The sequence below is a fragment of the Anguilla anguilla genome, chromosome 6 (assembly GCF_013347855.1).
Source record: "Anguilla anguilla isolate fAngAng1 chromosome 6, fAngAng1.pri, whole genome shotgun sequence".
Lineage (NCBI taxonomy): Eukaryota > Metazoa > Chordata > Actinopteri > Anguilliformes > Anguillidae > Anguilla > Anguilla anguilla.
The window spans coordinates 41052473-41080428 of NC_049206.1; the positions used below are offsets into that span (position 1 = coordinate 41052473).

At 41.2% G+C, this 27956-nt stretch overlaps 1 protein-coding gene across 6 annotated transcripts in view; it reads right to left on the minus strand.

The window, feature by feature from the left end:
- LOC118230613 (brain-enriched guanylate kinase-associated protein-like) overlaps positions 1-21658 on the minus strand; it is a 40124-nt gene extending 18466 nt beyond the window's left edge. Inside the window, exons 1-4 of one of the 6 annotated variants that reach the window (XM_035423768.1) lie at positions 21017-21656; positions 20714-20891; positions 11857-11975; positions 2015-2176 (exon numbers count right to left, since the gene is read on the minus strand). In XM_035423768.1, coding sequence (XP_035279659.1) covers positions 2015-2176; positions 11857-11975; positions 20714-20716 — 284 coding nt within the window. In that variant the 5' untranslated portion in view covers positions 20717-20891; positions 21017-21656. Of the gene's footprint in view, positions 1-2014; positions 2177-6902; positions 7119-11856; positions 11976-20713; positions 20892-21016 lie in introns of those variants that run through there. The other 5 variants (XM_035423772.1, XM_035423771.1, XM_035423770.1 and 2 more) reach the window with 5 other exon arrangements.
- Between the last annotated feature and the right edge of the window lie 6298 nt (positions 21659-27956).

The window sequence follows — 27956 nt, forward strand, 5'->3', positions numbered from 1 at the left end:
AAAACGTATGATGGTCATGGTATATGCTGCTCTGAGTAGGCATGCCTGACAAAGGAAAAATCACAATAAATTATATAAGGCAAAAAATTAATTTGCAGTTTTCTAAGTTTAAAATTAACTTCCTATGGAGTCCTAGTTTAACGTAGGAACTGCGTGTTTCACTGATCACATTGTGTTCAGAGTAATTGGAATATGGATTAATCTGTCGTATTATGAAGACTTCTGGGCATATTTTGATTTCCCAGAGGGAAAAACAATCTCTCTAACTCTGTAACAGAACGTTCTGCCCCTGATGCCTGTTCAGGATGTAGAGCCCTACAGACAGGAAATCAGGGCAGAGCGAATGCCAAATCCCTCCCAGCATCTATTCATGGTGGGTGCTATGATTGCTAGATGCCTGGTTTTGAAAGTATTTGTACAGGCCCAGTTTCTGGTCCCAGCCAAAAAATTTAAATGGCCAATATGATTAATTGATTCAAATTATTAATTGGTTGCTAGTTTGTAATGAATTCCACCTTCCACTTGCACAGTTACACCTTCTGACAGCACCCCCCCCCCCAACCTTGATCGGGTTCTGACAGCACCTGCCCCCACTCCACGATCAAGCTTTATGTTGCCCAATGTCGCCTGTGTATGCTTGTGCATGGTGTCTGGTTTGGACAAAACCTGGCAACTCTGCGGGGTGCAGGTGGCAGAGGGAGGCAACACTCAAATCTACATACCTCAGGGGACTGTAACAGTTGAGACTGGAGAAGGTTGTGGAACAACAAACAAGAAAATGTTTGACTCACTCTGGAGTGACCATTCACTTGTGTTTGTGCCTCTGCAACTGACCCATTGATAAGTAATACTAACTGCGCAATTGGCTACATTTAAACATTCAGCAAGGATAAGGACCTTGACTGATCCTTTGTGTCTGACGGACTACAGAAACAAACTATGAAAAATGAAAATGGCCTCTATTACTCCTACTTTAAAGAAAACTGGTCTAGACCAAGAAAGTCTTAATAATTCTCTTGTCAGAGTCAGTAATGACATAGTCATGGCAGCGGATTTGGGGTTTTGCTACTATTCTCCTGCTGCTGGAACTTGCTGCTGCATTCAACAGAATAAATCACAACATCTTATTGCACTGAAAGGAAAACATCATTGGCATCTCTGGCACTGCTCTTCAGTGGTTTATGTCATACCTTACTGACAGTCAGTGTGTTGGTTCAGGCCTCTGTATGTCCAGCCCTGTACCTGTCAATTAGGGTGTTCCACTGGGCTCTGTTCTTGGTTCTCTCTTATTTTGCATATGCTCCCCCTTGGTCATATACACACCCAAATCTACATCAGGACCAAAATCAATAGCTCTGCTGAGGTCTCTCAATTCACTGCCTGCCTGGAAGCCACGAACCTGGATGCAGCACAGTTTTCTAAAGCAGAACTGTGTGAAAACTGAGCTCATAGCAGTTGGGAACATTCTTAAGAATGCAGGCACTATCTCCATGACCCTAATTAATGACACTGCATGCCTCACCCACAGTGAGAAATCTAGGTGTTATCTTTGATGTATCTCTCCTTACCAGGCCCATATTAATCATATCAAGAAAGTGTCATTTTTCCATCATGGTAATACCTCCCGTATTTGATCCTTCAGCTCCCACTCTGCTGCTGAAAATTAGTTCATGCATTCATCACGTCCCAGCTCGACTACTACAACTCACTTCTCACTGGTGTTCTTCCAACCTCCTTTCACAGTCACAATTAATCCAAAATGCTGCTCCCAGAGTCCTCACCCACACATTTAGTGGAAGGCACATAACCTCGGTTCATTACACCTTTCACTGACTCCCCATTAAAACCAGGATTGATTTCAACCTACAAAGCCCTTCATGATCTGCCAGCTTCTCCATCACTAGACCTTGGCCCGCCCTCTATGCCCTTCTGATACTGACCCTCTACAGAACACAGTCCTGGGACACATGGGGAGAGGTAAGAGGGCAGCATTGGGAGAGAGGTCATGGCGTACCGGCGCAACTTGTCAGTGAACTTCTCCAGCTCCTCCTGGGCCCGCCGCAGCTCCGTCTCCAGGTACTGCCGCGTGGAGTCGAACTCCGTCTCCAGCAGCTCCAGCTTGCGGGTGGTGTAGTACAGCCGCTTCCGCAAGTCCTCTTTCTGATCCTGCACAGAACTTGAGCAGATGGTTTTTCACAGTATTATTACTATCATCATCATCATCATCATTCGCATCAGCTCATCCATATTTACTCAAATCGGATGACATTTTCGAAGAATGGATTAAATGAAATACAATGACTGTCCAAAAAGAATGATACACTGTACATCCAGATGATATGTACAAGTACTTTGCAATCAGGTTAATTTAATTTGAAGTCAGTAAAAATTAATCTGAAACGTTGCTTATGGGAGGCAGAAATGGTCAAGGCACGTTAGACAAGTATGACGTTAAACACAGAACATGAGGAAAACTTAGAGGGCTGAAGACTTTCAGGGGTATTGCAATGTTTTTAGACACAACCATGGATGGACACAGTCACAAAACTGTTATCACTCCCAACATCACTTTAATGAGTTGAGCGATGAGCAATGATTATGGGATCCTATAACTCATTACGAGATATTATGTAAAATAATATAACTGCTTTACTATTGGGTTTAATGAACAGCTATAAAAGGATTTCACCAGCATAATCCCAGGGAAGAAGATCTCATTCATTCAATATCAGTAAAGACATTATCTAAGCTGCAACAGCATTCTTTGTGTTGAAAATGCTATCCCTGACACTGCTGAATCACAAAAAGAGCATCGCTGGAATAACTCAGTTAATTTAACTTAAAAAAATGTCTAGAACTCAATCGTCAGTCTTATTAAACATTATTATATGACACATTTTTATGAAACATTAATTACAATAAATAGAATTTGTATAATGCTTTTCATCTCATGATTCCAGAGTACTTTACAGAGAAGGATTGCAGCAATTTTGGGTGATACATAGAGGCATTTTGTGCCAGAAGTCTCACTGCAAATCAGAATGCGTAGCGGGTGCATAGATCCTTCAGCGATAAGTAGTCTCTGACATCAGGGTGACTTCTTTACTTCATTATACTAACCAGGCCAAAGGGCACATTAATAATTCATATTTTCCCAGAATGGTCCCATTTCTTTTTTCAAATGAGTCATCTATTTCATTCCGAATAGTGGGCTGCTAGGGGAACTGAACACACCATCTTGCCTTGAGGACATGTTGGTTGCGTTCTTGTCTGTTCTAAAACAATTTGTGTTTGCGCCGGCAGTTTGTGTCAGAAATCAGGGTCAAAATAGTCAGCACTGAAATAGCTCTGGGTTGTTTCAGCAGAAACATCTGTGGATGAGCTGCTATGGATTTTGATTGGTCCCTTACCATATGATTGCACCATGACTCGAATGACAAAACAAAGTAACCTTCTTCTCCGGTATATTGAAGCCATTATCATATTGCATTCATGAATGACATATGTGAACCTGCCAGTGCTTATTGTTCATAGTTGAATTTTACAGTGACTTTCTATAATAAACACTCCTGTCCTGCATGACACTAGAAATATCATTTACCCTGTCTCTATGTCTTTAAATATTTTTAGCTTTGATACTTGCTAAGTCATGGTATGCCCAAAAACCACATCTTTCCAGATAATGGCACAACTGTGAAATCATGAACCTTCTTGTTAAAATTAGGACAGAAAAAGAAAAATGAAATTAGGACAAAGTAAAATTGCAGCCTGGAAATCTGGGTGAGAATGACATACATTTTTCTCATTATTAAAATGAGTCAAAAAGTTTGCTAATTTGAGCCCCGGCCCCAGAACGTCATGATTGGTTTGACTAAGCAACAATGCTGGGAGCCTATCTTCCATTAACGCAAAGTGCAGGGATCAATCAGCTGCCCATTCACATCGTAATTGAATCTTAATGATTGGTTGAATCAGCATTTTCTTTTTCAATTGTCCAATCAGATAACAATGTATTACTCTCTTTCGAACAAAGAGGCTTTTTCATGCGATTAGGTGATCCTTTTATATCACGGTACTGATAACAGCACAGGGACCAAATGCAATGGAACATTAAACAACCTTTAAAGCACCATCTGCTTCTTCCTGTCCTCACTGCAGTTCTAAAAAATGGAACCTGTGGTGGTTACTGAAGTGTCCCTATTTGATTGCAGGAGGCTCCAACAAATCTAACCTTCCAACCGGGAAATTGCATACAAGTAATGGGTTGTTCTAAACAACATCTCCGACAAAAATACTCCCTCATAACAGGACAATAAGAGAATATAATTTTCATCCACTGCAAAAAAAAAAGAAGGTCTCACACATCTCATCTCCAGACCCTGTAAAGTAAAATAAATAAGGCAGGAGAAAAAGAACTACTGGCGCACAGATTTTATGATTACTTCAAGCAATAATAATGCCATGGCTGACCAAGCAGTTGCTCCCGCATTAAACAAAATGAGTTGTGTTCATAACAAAGGGTGTACATTATGGTGAGAGGGCGCACAATAAAATTAAATTGAAGTCAACTTTTGCTAAATTGCTCATCCAACGCAGACTGAATAGCCTTCATTGACAGATGGGTATGGGAAATATAATGGCTTTTCATCCTCAGTGACATCACAGACAGAGGGCTCCACGGGGCTGTTATGAAGGTCTCCTATTCCACACGTCAGCCCTCGCTTGTGTTGAATGAATTCACTCTATAAATGTTTGAATGTCTCCCACAGAAAAACACTGCTTTTTCTCTCAGTTGTCTTTTATTACAAAGAGACACAATTTTTGCTGCACAATAAATGCCAACAGGGAGAGGTCATATAGTACTTGTTTGATGTCAGAGTCCTTTGTCTATTTGGGGTTTCTTCCTTCTTCACATTGCAGGTTTCCTTAATATGAGCAGTATATTGACTTTGACTTTGAAGTTTCTGTAGATTCAGTGAAAAGTGTTATTGGCTATTCTCCAGACTTCAGTTCACACAGGAATGTGATAACTGTTGTCTGGAAAAAGTCAACACAGTGGGCCTCATTTACCAATATCTTCGTACAACTGTGTGTACATTTATGCGTAATCGGAAACAAACTAACAAATTCCTTCGGATTTATCAAACACGCATAAACCCTGCTTTTTTCGTATCCATGTGCGTATGTTGAAAAATACCAATCAATCATAAATGAAAAGTGCATTCACAGAACTTGTGATTAGCATAAATTGCCGCTCCTAAAGTACCATATAAGGAGCTTGGAATTCCACTACTGACAGCCATAAAGAGATGACACAAAAAAAAAAAAAAAATCCTTTGAAGCAGAGATTGAAGTGCTGTGCATGGAAGTACAAGCCAAGAACATATTTCATCCAGTAGTGTTAGCAGTGGAGTTTCAGGGCCAGGGAAGACTAAAGCCTGGCAAGATATACCATGCAATAGTGTTGCATAGTATGCGGAACTTGAGACATAAAAGTTTGGCATACTATGCAACGCTATTTGACATGGAGCTGGAAGCAAAGAAGAAAATCAACCTCAGGGGGAGGACAGAGTTTGACCCAGCTGACTACGATGGATGAGTGCATTGGCCAAATTATAGGAGAGACATTCGCCATCTGGAATTACCCCGGAGGGTGACAGCGATATGTTTTCCCTGTCCTGTGCCAGTCGTCAAGAAGCCGAGGACCGAAGGCACCTGTGCTGGAATTGCACGGGAAACGGAGTTAGGATCTTCGGAGTTCTGGCTCCAGTGCGTTGCACAGATTCAGAAGGAGGTGCCTTGGCAGTCGGAACCGACTCATGAGCCATTCATCATCCTCAGCAAACAAACTGCCGTGGTCATTGAAGACATGCTTCAAAGTAAGCCATATGCCAAATCTTCTATTAATGCGAGATCAGCCATAGCACTGAAGGTCTAGCCTATTCTGCGCCCTATTTAGAGCAAACTTTGTGTTTTATGGAATTTAAATTCAATTGCAATTTTGCAATTAAGCATTTATTAGATTAATCAGGACAACGCCAATGAAGCATCACCTGTTTTAATGTTAAATCCAGTTGTGATAAATCTCCCACTGTTTGAGTATATGCATTTCTGAACAATTTACGATCTAATTCGTACAGCTCACGTTTGACAAATGAGGCCCATGGCATGAGTGTGTGTGTGTGTGTGTGTGTGCATGCAAGTGTGTGTGTGTGTCTGTGTAGTTGTATGCACGTATAACAGAGAGGTGATGTGAGAGAGAGCATTTCAGACACTTCTATCACTTTGAGCACCGAGGCCAGCATAATATCACCTTGTGCCATGGTGATGACTGCAAACTGCTAGGAAAATCAATTGAGACTTGCTGAAACCCTGACAAATTCCCAAAACTGGCACTGAGGTAGCCGGGCTTTTATAAGATTGACTGCTGTGCCGTGCATCTATTGGTGAAACATCTGCACTACTGAATAACAACTGAAAGGTGACGTTATGTGATGTTTAGCTAAAATGGCTCCTGGGTAACTTTCAGGATTTAGGGGACACAGTCATACAGAAAAATCACTGTCCTAATTGTACAGGACAGAATAATAGATGTTACTATACTGGTCCTTCCAGTGATGAGAAGCAAGGTGATTTGATGCCTAAAGATACATATGGTCTTTCATTTGCTCCATATGACCATTTCACCAAATTACTATCTTGAAATATGGAGGGACGGCTGCCATATCCATATTCTCACTGAGGCGAGGATTTGAAAACAACAGCTGCGTCGCTCGCGGCGCATGAGGACTCCGCGGTGATTTGGTGACAGAAATGGGTGATGGGACCACATGGGACTGTTTCAGTCGACATGACGACGATGGTGGCGATGGCAGAGGACGGCTTTAAAACATCGCTCTTACCTCTTCTTTTGATGTTTACACCCATTTCTGGAGTTTTTTAGCGCCGTTTTCCCAATATATATCTTTTTCATGTTTCTCTCTCTCTCTCTCATGTGTGATAGCTTTTCTCTGTGGGACGACAAGGTCCGTTTTTGGCTTTTTAAGCACCGGGGCTCCACTGGCTAAGGGGATTACGTAGTCCCCAGGGTGGGAAAGGGGCGTCTACCTGCGCAGATCCTGTCAACAGAGCAGAAAAAACACGTTTGCAATCACCAAAGTACCTAGCGCCTTTTATTTTCCTTTCACACAAAGAAAGCGCCCAGCTGGCTCAGCATGTTCAGAAACAGTAGTCACTGTCCATTCACTGCCTGCACAAACCTGCAGGCATTGTTCTTATTTTTTTGTATTCTCTTAACAATGTCTGAAAGAGGCCTTCACTAAATCCAGTGGGCCTCAGCTTTAGTTATTACGGTAGTCTTCTGCTGTTGGAATGCGGTTTGCAGAAAAGTTTTAATCGCAGCAAGAAAAGAGGGGGGGTGGGGGGGTGGCAAGATCAGAAAGACAAGGCAAAATACAATCCTATAGACATAAATGCAGTGATGTCTCTTAAAATGAATGGGGGAAAAAAGAGTTATATGTAGTAACATGAGGCCAATGTTATTTTTGGTATCTAATTGGTGGTTGTACCGGAGGAGCATAGCCATGGACTCTCTAATCTAATCTAATACTGTATCCAGAATTACACCCCTAATGAAAATCTATTGCTAATTAGACAGTCTTTAACAGACCTACTGGGAACTCCCTCATAATTGATATTCATGGGATATAGACACGCAGAGCAGAAAAAAGCCCTCCCGCCACCAAAATAATGAATCCATCTTCCATCTGACAAACACCATTACAGTTGTTTGTTGGGTCTTCCTTTGTCCGGGGGCAGGGCGCATTGCTGAGCATGAAAAGCACCATTCACCTGCAATTCAATCCGCCTGAGGTTCGATGGCACTTCTGTGGCGGTATTTTCCACCCCCGTGATCCATCTCAGCATGTAGACATAGATGTCACTGCAATTCACCTCCCTCCATCTCATTTATGATGAGAACGAATAAAGACGGGGGAGCTGGGACGTTTGTCCCCTCATTTCCCCCCCCCCCCCCCCCCCCCGTGCTCTCAGAGAGAGTAATCTAGCCAGCAGCAGTCTGAGAGGAAAGCAAGCCAACATACGGGGAAGGGAGGTATCAGGTTCAAAGGATGCACCCTTCACCCCATGGTGAACAGCAGGGATGGATTATAAGGAGAGTTAAATAGGAAGGGCAGAAAATCAAGCCCAGCCCACTAAATTTCCCCCACTAAGAGAGAGACATTGCTCTTTCCCAACGCTGTTGTTCTTATTTTCCTTCTCTCTCGGCGTCTCGAATCCCCCCGCATTAGCTCCAGGGGAATATCCTACATCACAAATCCCGGCCTCGGTTTGAAAGGCAAGCGGCGAGAAATCCCCAGCTCTGGTGATTCACCCTGTGAAACAGCTGTAGCTGAAGACGCTACCAGCTGTCAAGCTCTGGAACGGGAGCGCAGGGCCCAGAGTCACGAGCGCACAGCTGCGTGTTTTTCACAGTGGCACGAGCGCGCCGCCACAAAATCGGAGCCGTTGCTGTTAAATTCGTTCAAATTACGAATACTGATGGGCAAACGAATGGGACCACAATGCACCATTACGCCGGGTATGTGAATTCAGAGCGAATTCAATGACATTAAGAAATGTTCTACTTCACACAATAATTTCACAGTTCTCCAATAAGGCAATATTAAAGGTAATCATAGCTAACTCTTAGATACCTCTTCTGTTACCCTAACAGTGAGTTACCTTTATGCACTTAACTCCATCTATTACATTATCTATTAAAGCACCATCATAAATTAAATCTGCTTGCCTCAAAATTAATTACTTGCAATCCTGAAAACAAAATCCACTTCAAACGAAACCAGCCAACAATGTCAACAACACCTACCTACCAAGTTGTGTCTCCCTAGTTGCAGGTACGCTTTCGGCAGTTATACATAAATGTAAATAAATCTTCAGCATTATTCTTCTGAATGACTGAGTTTGTAGAATTGAGGCAGATTTTTTCACCAAAAGGCTCAGTCTGCTCCAAAACATAAATGATGCATTTGCCATTCAAATAAAAATCCAATTTCAAAAAGCAATACCACAATGTTAATACAATGGATCTTATTGTATTAATGCCAGAACAATTAAAAAATGTATTCAGAGCTAAAATCGGCATATTCCCTAGAGCCAGAGCCAGCACGCAGCCAATGACACACTTAAACACATGGCATGCATTGGATAAATGCATTTTTAATAAGTCAGTAAAGCATTCTCCCCAGAGAGCCAGAGGATCAATGCCTCCTCCACTTTCAGTTTTCTTTTTAATGTATGCCAGTTTCAGTGTTAATTTCCCTCTACTGTAAAGCATGGTACGAGACAACTTATGAATTCATGTCTACTTATTAGATAAATGAATGCACACAGATGAAAGAAGACAACATTTACATTTGAACCCTTTAGAACCCAGTAGAACTGTATAATGTATGTGTATAGGTTTATAATCTCAAAGATAATTCAAGGAAAGGAACTCACAAAGCAAAATCTATAGTTAGGCTGAGGCCAAGGTATATTTACGTACTTAAAAGCAAATAATTTTCTTCAATAGTAAGTGAAGTTTATACATCCTTCTCCTTAAAAAGGGTCTACTGTGAATTCCAATTAATTGTTCAAATTGCATAGCCTGCTATGCAGCTAGAGAGCGACTGAAATATTTTCTAGCTAACCAATCAGATTCTACAAAACAAAAGTTTGATTTACCAAGCATACACAGCCAATGGTTTGCAGTTTGCTAGTTTAAAATGGTCAATGCAATTAGTCAGAAAATGCAAGTCTGTGGGTGATCTGTCCTTTATGTTATTGATCATAAACAATATAGTGAAGTATTTGAATAAGATTGCAGTGTCTACCGCATATGCTGGTAAATGTAGTCAACATATCGATAAATCGTCACAGGAAACTTTGTCTCACTGGATACCTTTTTGGTGAATGAGTAGAGGAGGAAAATTGCAGACTCAAGTTTTTTGAAAGCATTTGATGTCTGTTGCTGAAGTCTACAGAGTGTTGCAATAGTAAGCATGATGGCAGCTGTATTCTGTAACCTAGATGAAATATTAAAGCAATCTAGCACAATATACAGCAGTTGGAAGCAGGATGTATGTGTGTGTGTGTGTGTGTGTGTGTGTGCGTGCCTGTGTGCGTGTGTGTTTGGTTGTGTGTGTGTGCACGTGCACGCGTGTGTGTATTTGTGCTGTTATCAGTTGTTCTGAGGGAGACACCGGAAATGGGCCCTGGTTTGCAAATGCCAGATTTATCTTTGACATTTAGAAGTGTGGGAAGGGGTACATTTGTAAATAACAAACAGTGTTTAAATTTTGATGCTTCTTATTTTTTTATCTGTGGCCAAACAAATTACCCCATCACCCCCAGCTAAGCCAATTCAGTGCCTGGACATAGAAATAAAAGTTGCAGTTGCAAGACAGTAAAAATACTGCTTTATTAATGGACAGCTGAATGAGCCATTACAAATAAATTGTCATAGCTATGGGCGTCTGCTTAGTGAAATAATAACAACAACAGTAGCAAATATTAGACAACGCTCAGAGTTCCTCTCTGAAGGCATTCTAGTCATAATCAGCCCTGGTCTGGAGGAAAAAACATCTTGATTTCCCTTTTGCTGAGCCAAACTGCATAGCAGGGGCTCTTTGCAGCCTAAGAGCAGAATGGCTCTATTAAAAATTGATGCACAATTGGCAACATAAAACTCCACAGTCAAAATAGCTCCATGTTCTAAACTCTGCTGCACCATGTAAAAAATATCTAAATTAAAATTAATGATAATATTTCTAAAGCAGATGTAATCTTCTGCTGAGTTTTGATGACACATTATCCCTTACACATGCGGCCTACATGGGTAAGAGAGTTTGTCTGCGCTTGCATACGTTGATGTGAAGATATGACTCCCTTAACACACAGAAAACTCAAGAGGAATGGGGAGGCTCTAATTGGCTTGTCTTAGTACGGTTACGGTGCTGATTGGCTAAACTATGTACTGTTGGAATGCTGATTGGCTGGTCTTGGTACAATTCCAATGCAGGCTCAGTAGGAAATCTGGCCCAGTGAATCCCGACAGATGGTCACCTGCTAGGCAGGCCTTTAGTGACAGAAGCAGGCAAACAAGCTATAAAACTCTTAACTAGAGTTTCACTCTCATAATAAAAACTTTAATATGGTATTTATATGGCCTATATATCTGCGCTTGGTCTGTATGATAATGCATTGGGGAATGCTTGCACGATTCAGTAATTTCACAACATCCAATACAATCTCTATTAGCAAAAGAGCATGGCAGCCCAAGTGGGGTCCAGTCCCTATCAGTAAAGCCTTCTCAAACTGAGTCACCATCATCTGTTGATGCTGATTGGACACCTTTTACAAGGCATCATCAGTCACTGACCCACCCCTCCACACTCCACAAATCATACAGTCTCTAGATAGAAAGGAACAATGAAATCCCTCTGAGTCTCTGCCCTTACCTGGACACTTCCTGCATACTAAGTCTTAATGATTTGTGCTCTCATTGGCCAGCCTGTTGGCTGATCGGGTATGACCTTTGTCAAATCCAGGTCTGAACGACCTCCTGGCTGGGCTTCCCTAAAGGACATCCTCATTAACCAAAAGACTCAGGACAGTAGTACAGCACACTAGTTGTACCCCTGCCCTGACACTTGGGCATACCTTCTACAGTAGACATGCTAATAATAATGTTAGGACTGAAACCCGTAGCTGTCATGTAGTCTGTTTTTACTGCATGGAATTACAGTAGATGCCAGAAGCCACATTGCAATGTTCAATTTAAAAGGCAGTTGGTACCTTGAGTAAATATCGCCCGTGGAGTGGGTAGTTGAGTTCCAGGGGGAGTCTGTCTCAGATATGCTCTGCCTTGAACTTGATCCTGGTTTGTTTCTCCTCTCTCCCCTGGCATTTCCCATCTTGAAGGGGAGAAATGGAAACTGCGGTGAAGTGACTCTCAGACCATGTGAATCATGGGAATGAAACTCTTCTCAAAAAGTTAAATCGGTGAAAAGAGACCAGTGGGAGGATCTGTCCCATAATGCACTCTGGGGTGTGAAATATTTAAGCTTGTGCACAACCACATTGGTTCTACTACCACATAGAAAAGTAGCAAGCAAAATGTGTTACCAGCTCAGTAAAGACGAAGTGAAGATGTGTGGATTCAAAGCAGGTGTTTATCAAAGAGAAAGAGGCCATTTATCTTTCACCGCATCACTCTTTGAGAGGTGGGAGTGTGACCAAAATCTGACTTCAGTTCATTCTTGAGAGAATCTGCTGCCTTGGAAACTGATTTCAGTCTCAGTCTTGCCCGTGACACCAGCGCATCTCACAGTCACTCTGCTGTTTGGTTCTACTGCACAGATTCTACAGACCAGTGCTTCTCAATGTTAATGTGTGGCAGTTTGTGTATTTGTGCTGTCTTCTTTACTGAGTTAACGCCTCGCCATTTTACTGTCAATTGAAAACTGCTTCTGGTTCAGGCTCTGGTCCTTTCCCACCTTGACACCTGCAAGTCCTTCCTTCCTGGCCTTCATAACCCCTGCCATCAGGCCTCTGCAGCACATCCAGAACACTTCTGCTCACCTGATTGTCAGATCCTACACACCAATTAGACTCCTCCGCGCTGCTACTTTGGGATGTCTAGCTCCTCCTACTGCATTACCAAGTCGGCTGCTTGTCCTGCCCCTCGGTGGTGGAATGAACTCATGTGAGTTAGAACTTCAAAGATGTTTGGTTGGCTACCTTCCGATGCAGACCCACCTCAAACTGCAATTTGTCTTCCCTACCCCAACCCTTTTTTTGCACTTTTACCTAACTCAAACACCTGTGTAGGTGTAACTTGTTTTATCAATGTTTGCAAAGTATGTTGTTCTATTTTGTTTGGCTAACTTAGCTTAATGCTGAATAGGGTCTACAGTTCTTGAACATAAGTTGTGTTTGAATCAGTGCATTTGCCTACTATTGAGTATACAAGCTGTATACAACTTGAATATGACTTGCACTGTATACCCAATAGTCTACAAGTGTGCTGATTGGGACAAATGTCTGTCTTAGGGCTATACGTTCCCCTCTAGAGAGCTAATGAACTGCAAACACAGACCTTTGCACTTGCGTTTGTTGTTGTCGCTCTGCTAAATGCCAGTAATTGTCATGGTTTTGGCTGATGCCACCATTTCTTTTCCTTCCTGCGCCTTTTCTTCAGTTATTATGGCCATTGGTTTTTTCATGCGCCTTTTCTTCAGTTATTACGGCCATTGAGTTGATTGAATTATACACGTGCAAATTTTCTTTTTACAATTTGCACCTGTTGGCGTTCTATTTAAACCCCAAGCAAGCTGATAAGCTTTGCTTCAGTGTCACTTATGTTGCACGAGAGCCGGTATTCTGTCAAGCAAGGTAAAAGGTAAAAGGTAAAAGGTAAAAGGTAAAAGGTAAAAGGTAAAAGGTAAAAGGTAAAAGGTAAAAGGTAAAAGGTAAAAGGTAAAAGGTAAAAGGTAAAGGATTGAGTTGCGATATTGGATTGTGTGGCTATAAAATTAGCACAACAGTCTTTAGCTTTTTTAGATTGTTGGCAACAAGTTGGTGCCACAATCTAAGCTCAGTATTCTTTCTTTAGGGTGTTACTTTTTCAGCCTCGGTTCGAGGTCTGTTTTCTTTGAGTTGCCCCGTTTTCTGCTCTGGCAGTTTTATTTTCATACTCCTTAAGCTTTAGTTTTTTTTTACCCAGTACGTGGGTTGTGTGGAGCTTTTCTTTGGGATACTATCCCTAAGGAGTATTGTTTTCCTTTCCCTTGTCTCTTGAGACTTTGTGGCTATTTTACCCCTGGTTAATAGCTTAAAGAACCCCCTGTTCAGTTGCGGTTGGTCTCCCAAAACTCCCACTCCCTCACAGTAATATAACACAATGTAAAGAACAAATACAAAAATGTGATGGCACTGCACCATACAGCAATGTGGCCATTTTTATTTGATACTCTTTTTTTGTTTATTGAAAGTTTTTTCTTGCTACCATTGAAGCTGAAAAATTCAAATTACTTGCATCGTATGCATATTTACAAAGGGGCATGGCTAAGGACAAGACCATAGACATTGATGTACACACATTTTCTCATGAATATTCATGAACTATAATGTAGCACTGGAAAACCAGCCAGAACTTGTGGTTTTTAGGAAGCAGAGAAGACAGCAGGAAGCAGGTTCAGACAATCTGTTTAGTAGATAAAATCCACGCTATATAAAAATGACTGCGTACATTTATTAACAATACCTTCATAATGATATAAACTGCTTTGGACTAGTTCTGATTGTTGTGATTAGGCCATTGTTCCACTGGAATGAGGCTCCATATAAAGGATTAATTAAGCTTTGATGTATAGAGTCTGATGACTTTCCATTCTGGAATTTGGCTGTCAATGTGACAACCTGGATGTTATGCGTGCAAGGACTTTATGTGCAATGTATGCCAGTTTTATTGAACTAAAGCCTGAATGTCACACCCAGCACTATCAAAAGTATCGAGAAAGTGGGGGTGACTAAAAAACTAAAATTGAAGTGATGTAGATCCATGGTTCATGGATCCATATTGCTTTGGAAATCTTCCAGTGCATGCATTATGCAAACCCAACCAAAGGTTCATTTTCTTGAGTTTAAATGAACCTCCCAGACATAGGCTATCCAAAAAAAAAGCAATTTCCTCAAGAACATAAACTGAACACTATGATGCATTGTTTATGCAAACGATTCTTTAATTTGTACCCAACTTGATAAAAATATGTGAAACAAGAAATAAAGCAAGAATATTAGCAGTCACTTTGCAATAAGTCTGCTATTAACAAGCAATCTGAACCCAACTTAAATTCATTGAACATATATGAGACAATGCACTGAAAAAATGTTATTTTTATAGCCAGATTATTCCAATAATATGACATCAATAGTCTGTAATTTAAAAAAAGTCCTAATATAAAAGTAATAAAAATCCTTGAAAAAGCCCTGCTCTGCTTCTCATCTTGACACATTTCATTTGATTCAATGGACTTATTAACATAACAAAGGCAATAACTTGAGCATGCAAGCTTGACTGATTTCACGGACTCATGTCTTCTCTGTGCTGCACCTGTGTGTGTGAGACACCTTGTCATGGATATAAAATGTCCATACAGATTGTACCTTTGAATTAATACTGACCATCTGCACGTATGTACAGCATGTATGGTTGGATAGCACATAGCAGTATTTCTATTTAGTGAGTTCTGGACCATGTATGAATTCTGGGTTGCGTGCAAGGATGAATGAAGTATGGTAGCGCACCAGGTTCTGTACCAAAATTCAAGGATCTGAAAATGAGTTTGCATAGAAATTTACCAGACATCCGTACAGTCATTTGTGAGAATGAAAATTGTTGCACCCAATTAAGTATATTATATTAAGTATAATATGTTCCCAGGAGTCCTCGGTGTAGAAATTTGGATTTTTTTAACAAATAGTATTAGTTAACATGCATTCCGTTTTCTCAACACACTTCACCAGAAATATTGTTCAACATTGATGACCTCTTTTGAAATACATCTGACAGTTTGTAAATGTAACCACTGCTCACACAGTTCCAAGTCAATGTCATTTTTTGACATGTCAGTGCAATCCAAATCCAATGATTTTGTTTGTATTGTGCACTCACACGCTTGTGGTGAATACTCATCAGCATACTTGTTACATACTACTGAATACACAAGTACATGAAAGTTGCATTCTGGAATGCATCCCTGGTTGTTTCTGTTTATCTTCCTTGGCCCTAACCCATCTGATGAGGCTTTGCCAGAAAGCATCCTCTGTCTCTAATTGTTGCTGGGCGAGAGTGTAATTAGGCCTTGCTAAAAATGGTAGGTTCAAAGAAACAGGTTTGGGCCTTTCTTATAGATGATAATGGCTGATGATGTACATCAGGGATCTCTTACTCAAATGCCGGAAGGGCCATTGTGTCTGCCGGCTTTAATGTGTTCCTGCACTTAAGTGCTTAATTGAAGCCATTAATTGGCTAATGAGTCTGCACACCTTGTTTCCAAGGACTAAGTTGGCTGCTGATTGACAGGAAATCAGCAGACACCAGAAAGGAAACCAACCGACACAGCACTGGAGTCTGAGACCCCCGATGTAGACGGTGGCCCAGTGAGCCGCAGAAAAGATTGCAGCAATTCATTAGCAAGATACTACGTACTGTTCAGAGCAGATCTCAAATTCCCTCTAGGGGAAAAGAAGTGGGCCAACCAGAATATTTCTACAAGATGAGACCTACACTGGGTGCTGATCGAGGGGGAATTTGGTTGTATTTGTGTTTGTGGCTGGTCTCGCACTTATTTTCACATCCTCCACGTTGCTTGTTTCTGCATGGGAACTGATAGAAATAACTGAGTCATTGTCTCTCGGAGGTGAGTTAGGTGAATCACCATCCATTATAAAGCTCTCTCCACCCGAGAGCCTTTAATATACACAATGACCACATAACCTCACTACAGACCATGATTTTTTAACCGCAATGGAGGCTGTATTGTATGAGTGATAAGCCAGGTCTCTTTTTCACTGACACCTGATTAATGTAATCTCACCTCTTTGTCATAATCAGAATTATTTAATGTAATCTGACAGCTCTGGTATAATCAGAATTATTTAAGGTGAATTATACAAAAAAAAATGTTGTAGGCTAAAGCTTCAACATTTCACATGATTTAGTAAAATGGAAGCTGCTGAAGGGTGCACATTATCTAAGATGGCAAATTTATTCAAAAAAGTAAACACCCACGTGCACACATTGTGTCAGGAAGAATAGCGGTAGCAGAAGAGTAAAAGAACATTCAATGGCATCTTCTATATTACATTTTCTAAGCTTTTGGCCGAAAGACTTCTTTGACTGAAAAATTACTAATGAGACCTTGAACAGTGTGGAAGTTTTACTTTCCTAAACTAGTTCATTACCAAAAGCAATCAAAAAAGACTTCAGAACCCAGCCCCTTAATATTCCCCCTATCATTCCCATGGCATCTCTTCCCCACGATGCACCTCAATCCCAGTCAATTCTAAAGGGATTTTTGTATCTTAAGGCACAAGAGTCTGATTCAAACAGATTTTGTCTTTTTTCATGCAAAAAAAGAAGTAGAAGAAAAATCTTTTTTGATAATGAACCCAGGGGATATTGCCTAATTGGTGTGCACGACCAAACACTTGGATATTTTCTCACCTAAAAAAACATGAAGTCCTTAAGCCTTATCAATGGTCAGCTTTTTCATGCTTCAACCAATGATATCTGTCACAGTAATATTACTAATATACGACAAGAAAAATTGAATAGCTGACAGGGAAAATAAAGCCTACTGCCAATTCCTTTTTCAGGTTATTACTCAAAGATGGGTTGTAAAAAAAAAAAATGAGGCAAAAAAAGAAAGACAGCCAATGGGAATATATCCGTATTGGAAGATGGAATCTGCCCATGTGAAAATGATAGCATGTTCCTGCAGGATAAGCAGGAAGCCTTTCAAATGTGGACCTGCCCTCGAAACACGAAGGCCTCTGCCCCGAGCGAACACTCAAAGGTCTCGTTTGCAACCCAGAATTCTTCTGAATGTTTTTTTTTTTTTGCTTATCTGAGCCTGTCTTTCCCCGGGCCCCTGCAGAAAGTGGAGCTGACAGCTGGGCTCGCATCCCCGTTTCCCCCCCGCCAGAGCTGGAGGATGTAATTGCAAGATGCTACAAAGCAGCCAGCGAAGCCATCAGCCTTTCTTTTTTTTTTTTTTTTTTTGCACGCGGCCACACAAGAACGAAAAAGCTATCTCAGGGGAGACGCCGACCCGGAGCTCGTCTGGGCCGTGGTCCGGGTGACACCATTAACCACGGCGTTTTGAAAAACCCACGACCGCGCTGACTTCAAGCGCCGGCAGCTCGGCCGTGCAAAATGGGGAGCCGTTTCCCAAAACCGGAAATCTCGTTGACCGTTGTGGCGCGCTCCGCCGCAACCTTGACCGTGAACCTAACCCCATTAGGACAAGCTAGCCTATGTCATGTCAGTGGACAGGATTGCATAGGCTTGGGCAAGGCTGCGTTTTGGACAGCCTCTCTGGCGCGCCTGTCGGGTGCATCTGCCGTTCCTGGGTTTGAGTCAAAGCCGTGGGCGGGCTGAAAATCAGCAGGAAAGGAAACGATGGCGGGTGAAATGGAAAGAAAAGACTGACCTAAATCTGGTAGTCTGGCTCCTATGTAAAGGCAACCTAGCACTTAATCATCCAGAACATAATAATAATAATAATAATAAAAATAAAATAAAATAATAATAATCACCATCATGATCCTCATCATCATAATTACAATCATCATAGCTATTATAATGCTATTATTATCAGCACCTTCAGACCTTTAGAGAATTTGACATGTATGCCTGAGAGTTCAATTTTACAGGAGGAAAGCACACAGATACCAAGCCAGCTGCATTTGCAGGGCTGAGTCAGATGTGCTTGGCAAATTTTGAATTGGGGTGAAAAATTGTGGAAATAAAATTACTCATCCCCTGGGTGCCCACACTTACAATGCCCCCTTAACTGCCTTTTACGAAGGGACTTTACCTTGCATAATGCCTCAACTGGCAGACATAAGCCTGAGAGAAATCAAAGAAATAGGAATATCCTGCCTTATACAGTGTCAATTTCCATGGCAACCATTTCATTCTTTCACAAAAGCCCGTATATTTCACAGCCTTTCCAACAGCCATGGGAGATTTATTTTCCAAAGCTGAACGTTCGTGTGAATACAAATCGTTATTTCAGAGCAATTTAAATGCACTATATGCTATTCTCCAACTTGTTCAACTGCGCCTATGTTTTTGTGACAGCATTGTTCCAACCCATAGGTTCTACATCTAACAGGCTATCACTGACACTGTTACCGAGCCCTCGCAAATAATATACGTGGAATTGTTGGTGTTTTGGAGGCCTTCCTAAATTTTCAACTCACGTCAAACTTTTTGATTCAATGTCTGTCCTCTGTGAACTTTTTCTCAGTATGTGTGTCTGACACCCTCTGCTGGCAGTACTACCATAAATTTCATCTGTTAACACAGCTGGATGTTTACTGGAGCATAAATGGTGGGTGCCCTGTGGGCAGGGGTTTGGGAGAGAGGGTGCAAGAGCGGGGAAACACCTGGAGATCGGACACGCCACTCTCTGGTTTCAAGCCCAGTTCCCTAATAAAGTGCAACCCCGCTTCACAAACCAGAGGACAGCGCCTGATAATGGCAAGATGTTTGTTTTTTTGTTCTTTATTAAGAAGTTATTGTCTGTATTTCGTTTCTGGGCAGGGGAAGTAATCTGGCCCTATCACCTCAGATCCTTTCTAATTCCCTTTAGCACCTTGTGGAATGCTCTAAACCAAGGATGTCCAATCTTATCCGAAAAGGGCCAGAGTGAGTGCAGGTTTTTGGTTTAACCCAGCACTAAGACACCTGATTCTGCTCATCGTGGTCTTGAATGAAGACCACGATTCCTTAATTAGAATTGGATGTCTTAGTGCTGGGTTAAAACCAAAACCTGCACTCACACTGACCCTTTTTGGATAAGGCTGGACACCCCTGTTCTAAAGAGTACATGAGACAGTGAGAAGGAGAGGCGATCCAGTCCTCGTTGTGGTTAGGTTATGGCCGGCGGTGCCTACATTCAATATTAGTTCTTCTCTTGGAGTTAAGCTCTGAGCGTGCTCAGATGGCTCAGTGAGGGTGACGGCTGTCATCTCATCACAGTGACGGGAATGAAAACTACTTTCAGCTGTAGTTACATAACACCAGCATCAGATCTGCATCCAGCGAAGATGACTCAGTCTGCCTCCAGTGTAATTTCCCCCTCAGAGTCAAATTGCCCCTCTTTACTCTGATCAATTCAACTTTTTGTTGGAAGCTACAGGGCTGGCAGATACGTACCGCATGCTTCAACACACGGAGCATGGCGGTTTTCTTCCCCATGAAGGCGCTTTTAAACACATACGATAAGAGAGCGGCAATAGCACACACAGGCAAACGCAAGCTCACAGTTCCTCTTTTCACACACCTAATCTCTGTCTCCGCACAGAGCTCAATGCTCTCACCTCAGGAAAAGAGAGATTTGTGGATTCACCCAGCATGCAATGTTTTTCTCAATGGTCGCTTAATGGTAAAAAGGCAGATATCTAATTTAATTTCATGGACTTCCCAGCATTCAGATGGCTTTAAGTAGTCAGAGGATTCACTATGAAATTACACATACCAGTAAGTCATTATATCATTGATAATATTTTAACAACCCATTCTTTTTTTTTTCTTCAAATAACAGACAATAAAACAGCACACTCATGTTTATACTCTCATATACATAGGCAGACATGTTCACAGACGCACACCTACAAGTGCATACATAGAAACCCACAGACGCATAAATGCACAAGCACACAGATACACACACAATGGAATGTGCGCACACACAGGCACACACACACACACGCACGCATGCACACACACACAAACACATCAAGATGCACACACGCACCCACACACACACACACACACACACGCTCGCACACAAACACATCAAGACGCAAGCAGCAGCTTCATAAATAAAATATTTTCCCCAGCACATCCCTCTCTTACCATTTCTTAGCGTGAAATCTCATTTCCAGCTGATGAAGTCGCAACAGTCCTAAGCACTTTCTCCCCTCTCCAGAGCAATTTTCTTTATGGTGCACAGCGTTTTTCCCCGATATTGGCTTAGCGAGCTTTAACAGACGCCGAGCAGCATCGCGGCGAGGAAAACAGCAGAGTGAGAGGGCTGGGGAGGGGAGTCAGCGGAGGAGAGAGGGAAGGGGGTGGGTTCAGCACGAATGAAAAGTAAAAAAAAAAAAAAAAAAAAAAAAAAAAAAAAGAAAGAAAGAAAGAAAAAAAAAGGAGTCTTACCTCATGTTGCGCTGCTCGCCGTCGGAGGCCTGAAAGGAATCAGAGCGGATTGAGTGAGCGAGCGAGCAGACGGGGCGGGATCGCACCGGAGCCGCGCGCGGTCGCCGCAGCCCAGCCGTAACGAGCGCTCACCCGCGGTCGTCTCGCACGCTCGGCGCTGGTAAACAAACCCACATCTGCACTAGATGCACTGGAGAGAGTGAGGGGGTTAAAAAAAAACAAACTGAATAACAGGGGAGTGGGCGGTTATGACAGACTGCAGAGATGCACCATAGCACCGAGCCGCGGGCAGCGTGGAGCTCGGGAGCTGCACCGATGAGGACAGACTGAGGAGAGAAATGGAGAGTCACAGGTCCTCTAATCTGTTGAGTATCGCTCATGCTCACAAACACACTCACAGTTACACGCACACGCACACAAACTATCATCACATATACACAGCAAAATGTCCAGACTCTTAACGGAGAACATTTGGTCCCACTCTGGGACCAAATGTTATGTGTTAAGAGTTGAATTAACACTGGACATTTTACTGTGTACCCATGCATACAAACAACATGTTCACGCATAGATAGTCTCTCTTTCCTTCTTTCTCTGCCTTCTCTTTCTTGCTTTCTCTCTCATTGGGGAGTTGCCTCATGGTTATTTCAGAAGAGGGACTATTCTCTGTCATGCATTATGCAAAAGGCTGAGATTAAACAAGAGGAGTTTACATTTTCAATTGTACTGAGAGTAGGACCCAGCGTGAAGTGTGGTTGCCTTCAGAGGGTGTCATTAAGGTGACTAGATGTGCACGGATCTGAATGTAAGCAGGGTCCAGGGTCAGAGATTCAGAGAAAATTGTGGAACCTTGATGTGGGTTTTCATGTGGAGGATCATGTGGCAGAACAGTAGACTTAACACAACCACTGTACTTAGCTGAATTATCTTTAAATGAATCCAAATTCACTCAAGAGTTGAGATTATAAATATGTAGCTCGTGTATCTTGTGTACAGGCATCTCCTTGATGCAGTAATATTGCATACATATGAAATTTAAACGAACTCCACCTTCAAACGTGTGAAACTATCACAACTGAGCATGGGGCGACATAGCTCAGGAGGTAAGACCGATTGTCTGGCAGTCGGAGGGTTGCCGGTTCAAACCCCGCCCTGGGCGTGTCGAAGTGTCCTTGAGCAAGACACCTAACCCCTAATCCCTAACTGCTCTGGCGAATGAGAGGCATCAATTGTAAAGCGCTTTGGATAAAAGCGCTATATAAATGCAGTCCATTTATGAATCTGTGACTAAATTGCTCAGTGGGCCAAATGCTAAACAGCACACCCAGAACAATAGCAATGTCCAAACCATTGCAAATCAAATACACTTCTAGTCAAAGATTTGGCCAAAAAGTGGTACATCTCCTCATTTAATACACATTGCAGGAGAACACTGTGCTTCAAATGTCATACCTTAAAAAAATGAAAGTACATATTTGAGTGTGGCAAGCACACTCTGCCATAGGGAGAGTGACTCACCTTAGCTTTAAAAAAGTCAGTCTCTGCAGAGAGAAGCTGTTGTAAATTGCTATGGTAACTCCTCCTCAGCTTCTCCTCCTGTCCCATTATGATGAGTGTACTGTACGCGCTGGTGTCTCATCATGCTGTTGCTATACTCTTACCCTCCCTGGATGTCACTGTCAATCCGGACAACTTGCACCTGCAGTCCCTGTCAGCACTGCTAATTGGCTCCAGCGACATGTCGCCTCATTTGATTGGTTTAAACTTCGTCATTTCCAGAAGAAGAATAAACAAATTGAAAAAAATATATATAATTTCTTGCTTCCTGTTGTCATTGGCACCCTGGGTTCAAGCAGGAGGAAGTTGCTGTCCCTGTCTGTTCCCAGGGTAACTGTCCCCCTCGTAACGGAGAGAGCGGGGGTTTCCTGGATGCTCAGCAGCAAGCCTTGTGAGTGGATTAATATTCAGCAAGCACCTCAGTGGCAACCCAGCAGTGGAGGAAGCGCCCCTGACCTGTCAATCCACAGACATTTGCTTGGTGCCGAAGAGGTGCAAGTTCGTCATCAGTACCCTGATTGCTGGGGTGACCGTGGTGAGGACACCTTCCTGTCTATTCCAAAACCCTATTCTGAAAACCACCCACGCTGCCCCTCTCTCACTGATTGACACGCGTTATCTTTATGATTTACTGAAAAAAGCCTATTCGCCGTGTTTGAAGAATTGTCTGTGATTAGAAGACAAGTAGAATTAGTAGTAGAATTCATCTATTTATTTATTTTTTATTTATTTTATTGAATGACTGAAGAGGGCAGGCAGGCAAGCTCTCATCCTGAGGATATTTGTAGAATAAGATTTTGGATTAAAATGCATTTATTTATGAATATATTATCTATTTATTTGTACATTTATATGTTGTGAAGGAGATAGTGGAATTCTATGCTCCACAGTTGCAGCTCCAGAACAATGTCATGCCTTGCTTGAGACTGGTGGGGGTCTGAGGCAGCACCGTGGGGGGTCAACACTGCGGCACACCACTGGCACTCCCCACCACACGCAGATTGCAGGGGACCGCACACGTTGTAATTGAATGGAAGAACATTCCCTAACACTGCCACAGAGGGAGTACTCAGGTTTTTAGATTGAGGCAGCAAACCAATCTGCTTTATTCTGTTTACTCCTTTTCCACAAAACAGTCCTGCTTTTATAAGTCAATTTTTTTACTTAAAAATTGGGAAATGGTATTTTCTAAACATAAGCGAACTACAACATCAAATTGAAAAGTAATTTTGGAAGTGTACTGTTGGGTGGTTTTTACAGAAGCGTGCCCCTTATCAGACTCCCAACGGAAAACGGACATGTTCACTGAGCTTACCAACAGGGTTTTATTAAAAAAAGATGGCAGTCACTAAACATACTGGATCACCAATACTTAAACTTCAAATTGGTGTCTTTAATGGTGTACAGTGGGCGTCGACTAAAGATCTTGGAACCCCATTCAAAAGTGAGCAGGTCAGCACCTAGCTGTACTACTAAGATTAACCTGGTTTGATAGGCTTACAGAGCTTGGACAAGAAGGATCAGTCATTTTACTGTTTTGTTATGATTTTGTCTTTATTTGATGACTTGAAATTTTCCTTTTATCCTTGAGTATATAAGCGGAAAAGCGGAATGGTTTGAGGAGACTCGCATATAGCTATTCCACTACACACATTTTGCACCATTGTATATTGCCATTATTGAACCCACTGTACAATAGATTGCATTCACCTTAACCTGGCATTCCTCTTTGACTCCTATCACTGTACACCTAACAGTTTTAAGGTCCTAACATACATATAGATATCTGCACCCTGTAGTCACCTACACACTAGTGTCATTGTAAGATACACAATTGTATCTATGCAGGCTACACAAGCCAGAGGCACGTCTGCGTACCAAGATAGCGATCCATATAGAGCTACTGGCGGATCATTTGCAGTCTCCTCCTATGTAAAACTGTTTGCATGGAGAGAAGGTTAAATCAATATTTTGGAGTCAGATAACCAAGATATTATTAAATTCATCTTGTTCCAGTAGCACTAGTTCAGACTACAATGCGTTCCATCGCCACACGAATACAGTACTTCCGCTGTTTGGTGTATCTGAGAGGATTCTTATAGTACCAGTATGCCCGACACTTGTAAGAAAGGTTGGTGTGAAAGCAACAAAAAACAAAACCAAACTCAGGTCACTTTGAAGTGCCCTAAGAAAGATAACTCCGCTCTCTCTGAAAGTCCATTGCAGCACTTTTGTGATCACTGATCCTTTGAAAAGACGAACATTTTTTTAAATGGGATGCTGTGATCTTAGGCTGAATCTGTACAGTTTAGTCTTGTCAGATGTGTCTTGAAGGACGTTTTCACTCCAGGATGAGTATTTAAAGAATGAATCCAAGCCACCTGAAGGATTAAACATTCTGAATGTTTGCCAGGGCTTATTTAATTAGGGAAACTGTTTCGGTGTTTTATCACCATTCCTATTATCAAATTACACAAAAATGCTTGCTGCATTGCATTACACTATTTCACCTTACAGACTACACTCATTACATAAAAATACTGAATGCTGATAACAATGCTTTCAATGCACAATACTCCCACATCACATAACCTGTAAGCAGATATTAACTTACTTAGCCTAATTAGCACCATATTCCCCATGCTGTGATTGACAGCTAAATTGCAGCAGTTTAACGGTCATGACTCTAATCTTCCATCGCAATAATAACTTCTATCACCACTATTTCATCTCTGAGCAAAGAGTAATTGACTGATGGATCCTTGTGCATTAATGTTTTTTTTTTTTTTTTTTGCTTGCATTTGTTAAAACCACTTTTGTTAAACTGCAGAGTTAAAGCAATGACAACTTGAGATTTTGTATCAACATTCAAAGAGAAGCACTTGCCCATTAAAGTAGTTCTATTCCCCCTCTCATTATAAGTTAACTGAAATATAACAAAAGGGACTGAATATCTAGTCTGCCACTGTCCCTTCTAGCTGTAAACAAATGAATATAGACAACCCCCCTTATTCTACTCCTGTAACCCCCTTTATTAAGCCTGTTCAAACATGTAAGTACCTCAGTCACACCTCCATAGTACTATGTTCAGTGTTAAATCAACTCATGTGGACTCATATATGTACTCTGTTAGAGCTAAATTAACACTGGACATTTTACTTGTCTAGTGTCTCTTGTTGGTTAGCCATCAGAAGATGGTTTGTGCTCCTAACTGTTAGGACCGATTGCCCTTCTAATACTAATACTAATAATACTGACAACAAGGTGATTTAAATATCTTCAATATCCAGTACTTTAGATGTAGTATCAGGCATTAAGCATAACTAGGTGCTAATAAATGGTGGGTTAAGCATTTATTACCAGCTAATAAGCACTTAATTAGTGGCATACTAATGGAGACCCAAACTGGACTACTATGTCACTCCTGTTATATACTGTAACTCTGAATCATGTTTGCCTTTTACCACTTCACTCCATGTCCACATCAGGTAGACCTCAGCTATCACTGATCTTTTAAAAATTGTGCACACTCTAATATAATATCTCCTATAAAATATCAATGTCATGAATTGTTACTGCCCATTTACAGAACTCCAAAACTGATAATGTTAAATTCTGATATGGATAGATTTCGGTCAGCAACATTTGACATCTTTATGATTGAGCACAATTTGATGTAGTATCTCCCATAAAATAAAACTTAACACATGACAATGTTGCATTTAATCAGGCAAACTGAATGAAATATATCATGTCTTAGGGCTGGTTTGAGCTGTCAAGTGTCCACAAAGTATAGTGTATAGTTTTATTTTATAAAAATAATCCCCTGCTATATTATGTTGACTGTTCCAAATGATACTTTTAAAATGTTTTTACTGCTATGATAATGACACTTTGAATATTTGCCTAATTAAGCTGCTTGTTAGACAATAATTAGCAAAAGTTTGTTATCGTCACATTAGGGGCACGCATATATTAAGTTTCCCCCGCTTTATGCTTTACACATAACTGGTTACATGAGTAAAAATATTCAGTAGCACTTTTTAGTAATAGTAGTCAATTAAGCCAGTGCTTAATGATTACCTTATTAATATTTTGTCATTTTTGAGTAATTTGTGATCATTATCTAATGATCAAATCAGCGCAGGTAAAATGACTGAATAAAATCTATCTTGGGAAACAAGAGGCAGTTAGGCAGCACTAATGCGTTTCGGTCCTTGTCCTGAACTGGAAGTGCATTTTCACATATTGATTTCTAATTAGGCTGAATCACCGATGGGGGCCACTTTGTGCCCCGCTCTGATGCGAGGGTTTATCTTTCGTCGATGGCCGTTAGCTGATGGGGGCTGGGATGGCTGCCCAGTTCTCCTTTGGTTCAGGGGGACAGGCAGGATGCCACGGTACAAAATTCTTTGCTTTGGCAAAGTCACTGACTTATCTGAAAATGTACTATTGTCAAAGACATTTGGACTGACATATTATTACAAAAACACTGAGCCAAGGTGCTAAATATACATGCCAATCTTTATATGTTTCCACTAAAAATGCAAGTATCAGACACCTTATCATTTTTGAACAATATAATTCTCAGGAATGAAGAGCTGTTCCATTCACTAGCAAAACATGATGGTTAGGTTTCATGGAAGATAATACCAATAAACTGTAGTCAACAAAGAGCAGGACAAATTCCACCTTTCAATATTTGTAGAAAAAATAAACAAAATGGCAGAACATTGTCATATGGAGTACATTGTAGATTGGACTCGCACAGGTTTAACAAAAGTGTTTCAGCATTTCCCAGATGGACAACACGATTAATCACTGCACAACAGTTTATTCATTATTCAGTTGATTGACAAACTAAAATAACAAATCTAAATTTATCATAAATTAATTTGTCATTAATAACAGCTGTTCGTTCCTATTTATGAAATGGTTACCTGGTGTATTCATAAACAAATTGCTATAATTAATACTGACCACATAGTTATTAAATGATCTAATTCATGTGTGATTCTAATGGAAATAGAGAAGCAATAATTCAATGTGGTAACCACAACATTTGCACAACATTTTGAAAAAAAGACAAAAACATTTTTATTACATTGTACAGTTTCTTTAGAAGAAAGTTTATCAAGTATATCTAATCCTTTAAAAGTAATTTTACACATAGACCCCCCTCCCCATTTCAGGGCACCATAATGTTTGGGACAAATGGCTTCACAGGTGTTTCTGATTAGTCAGGTGTGTTCATTTGTATCCTTAGAGCAGGTATAGGAGAGCTTTCAGTATTGAGTCTTGATTCCAGGCTTTTGATTGCGTTTGGAGTCTGTTTTTGGCATTTGTCAACATGAGGACGGAGAGTTGTGCCAGTGAAAGTCTA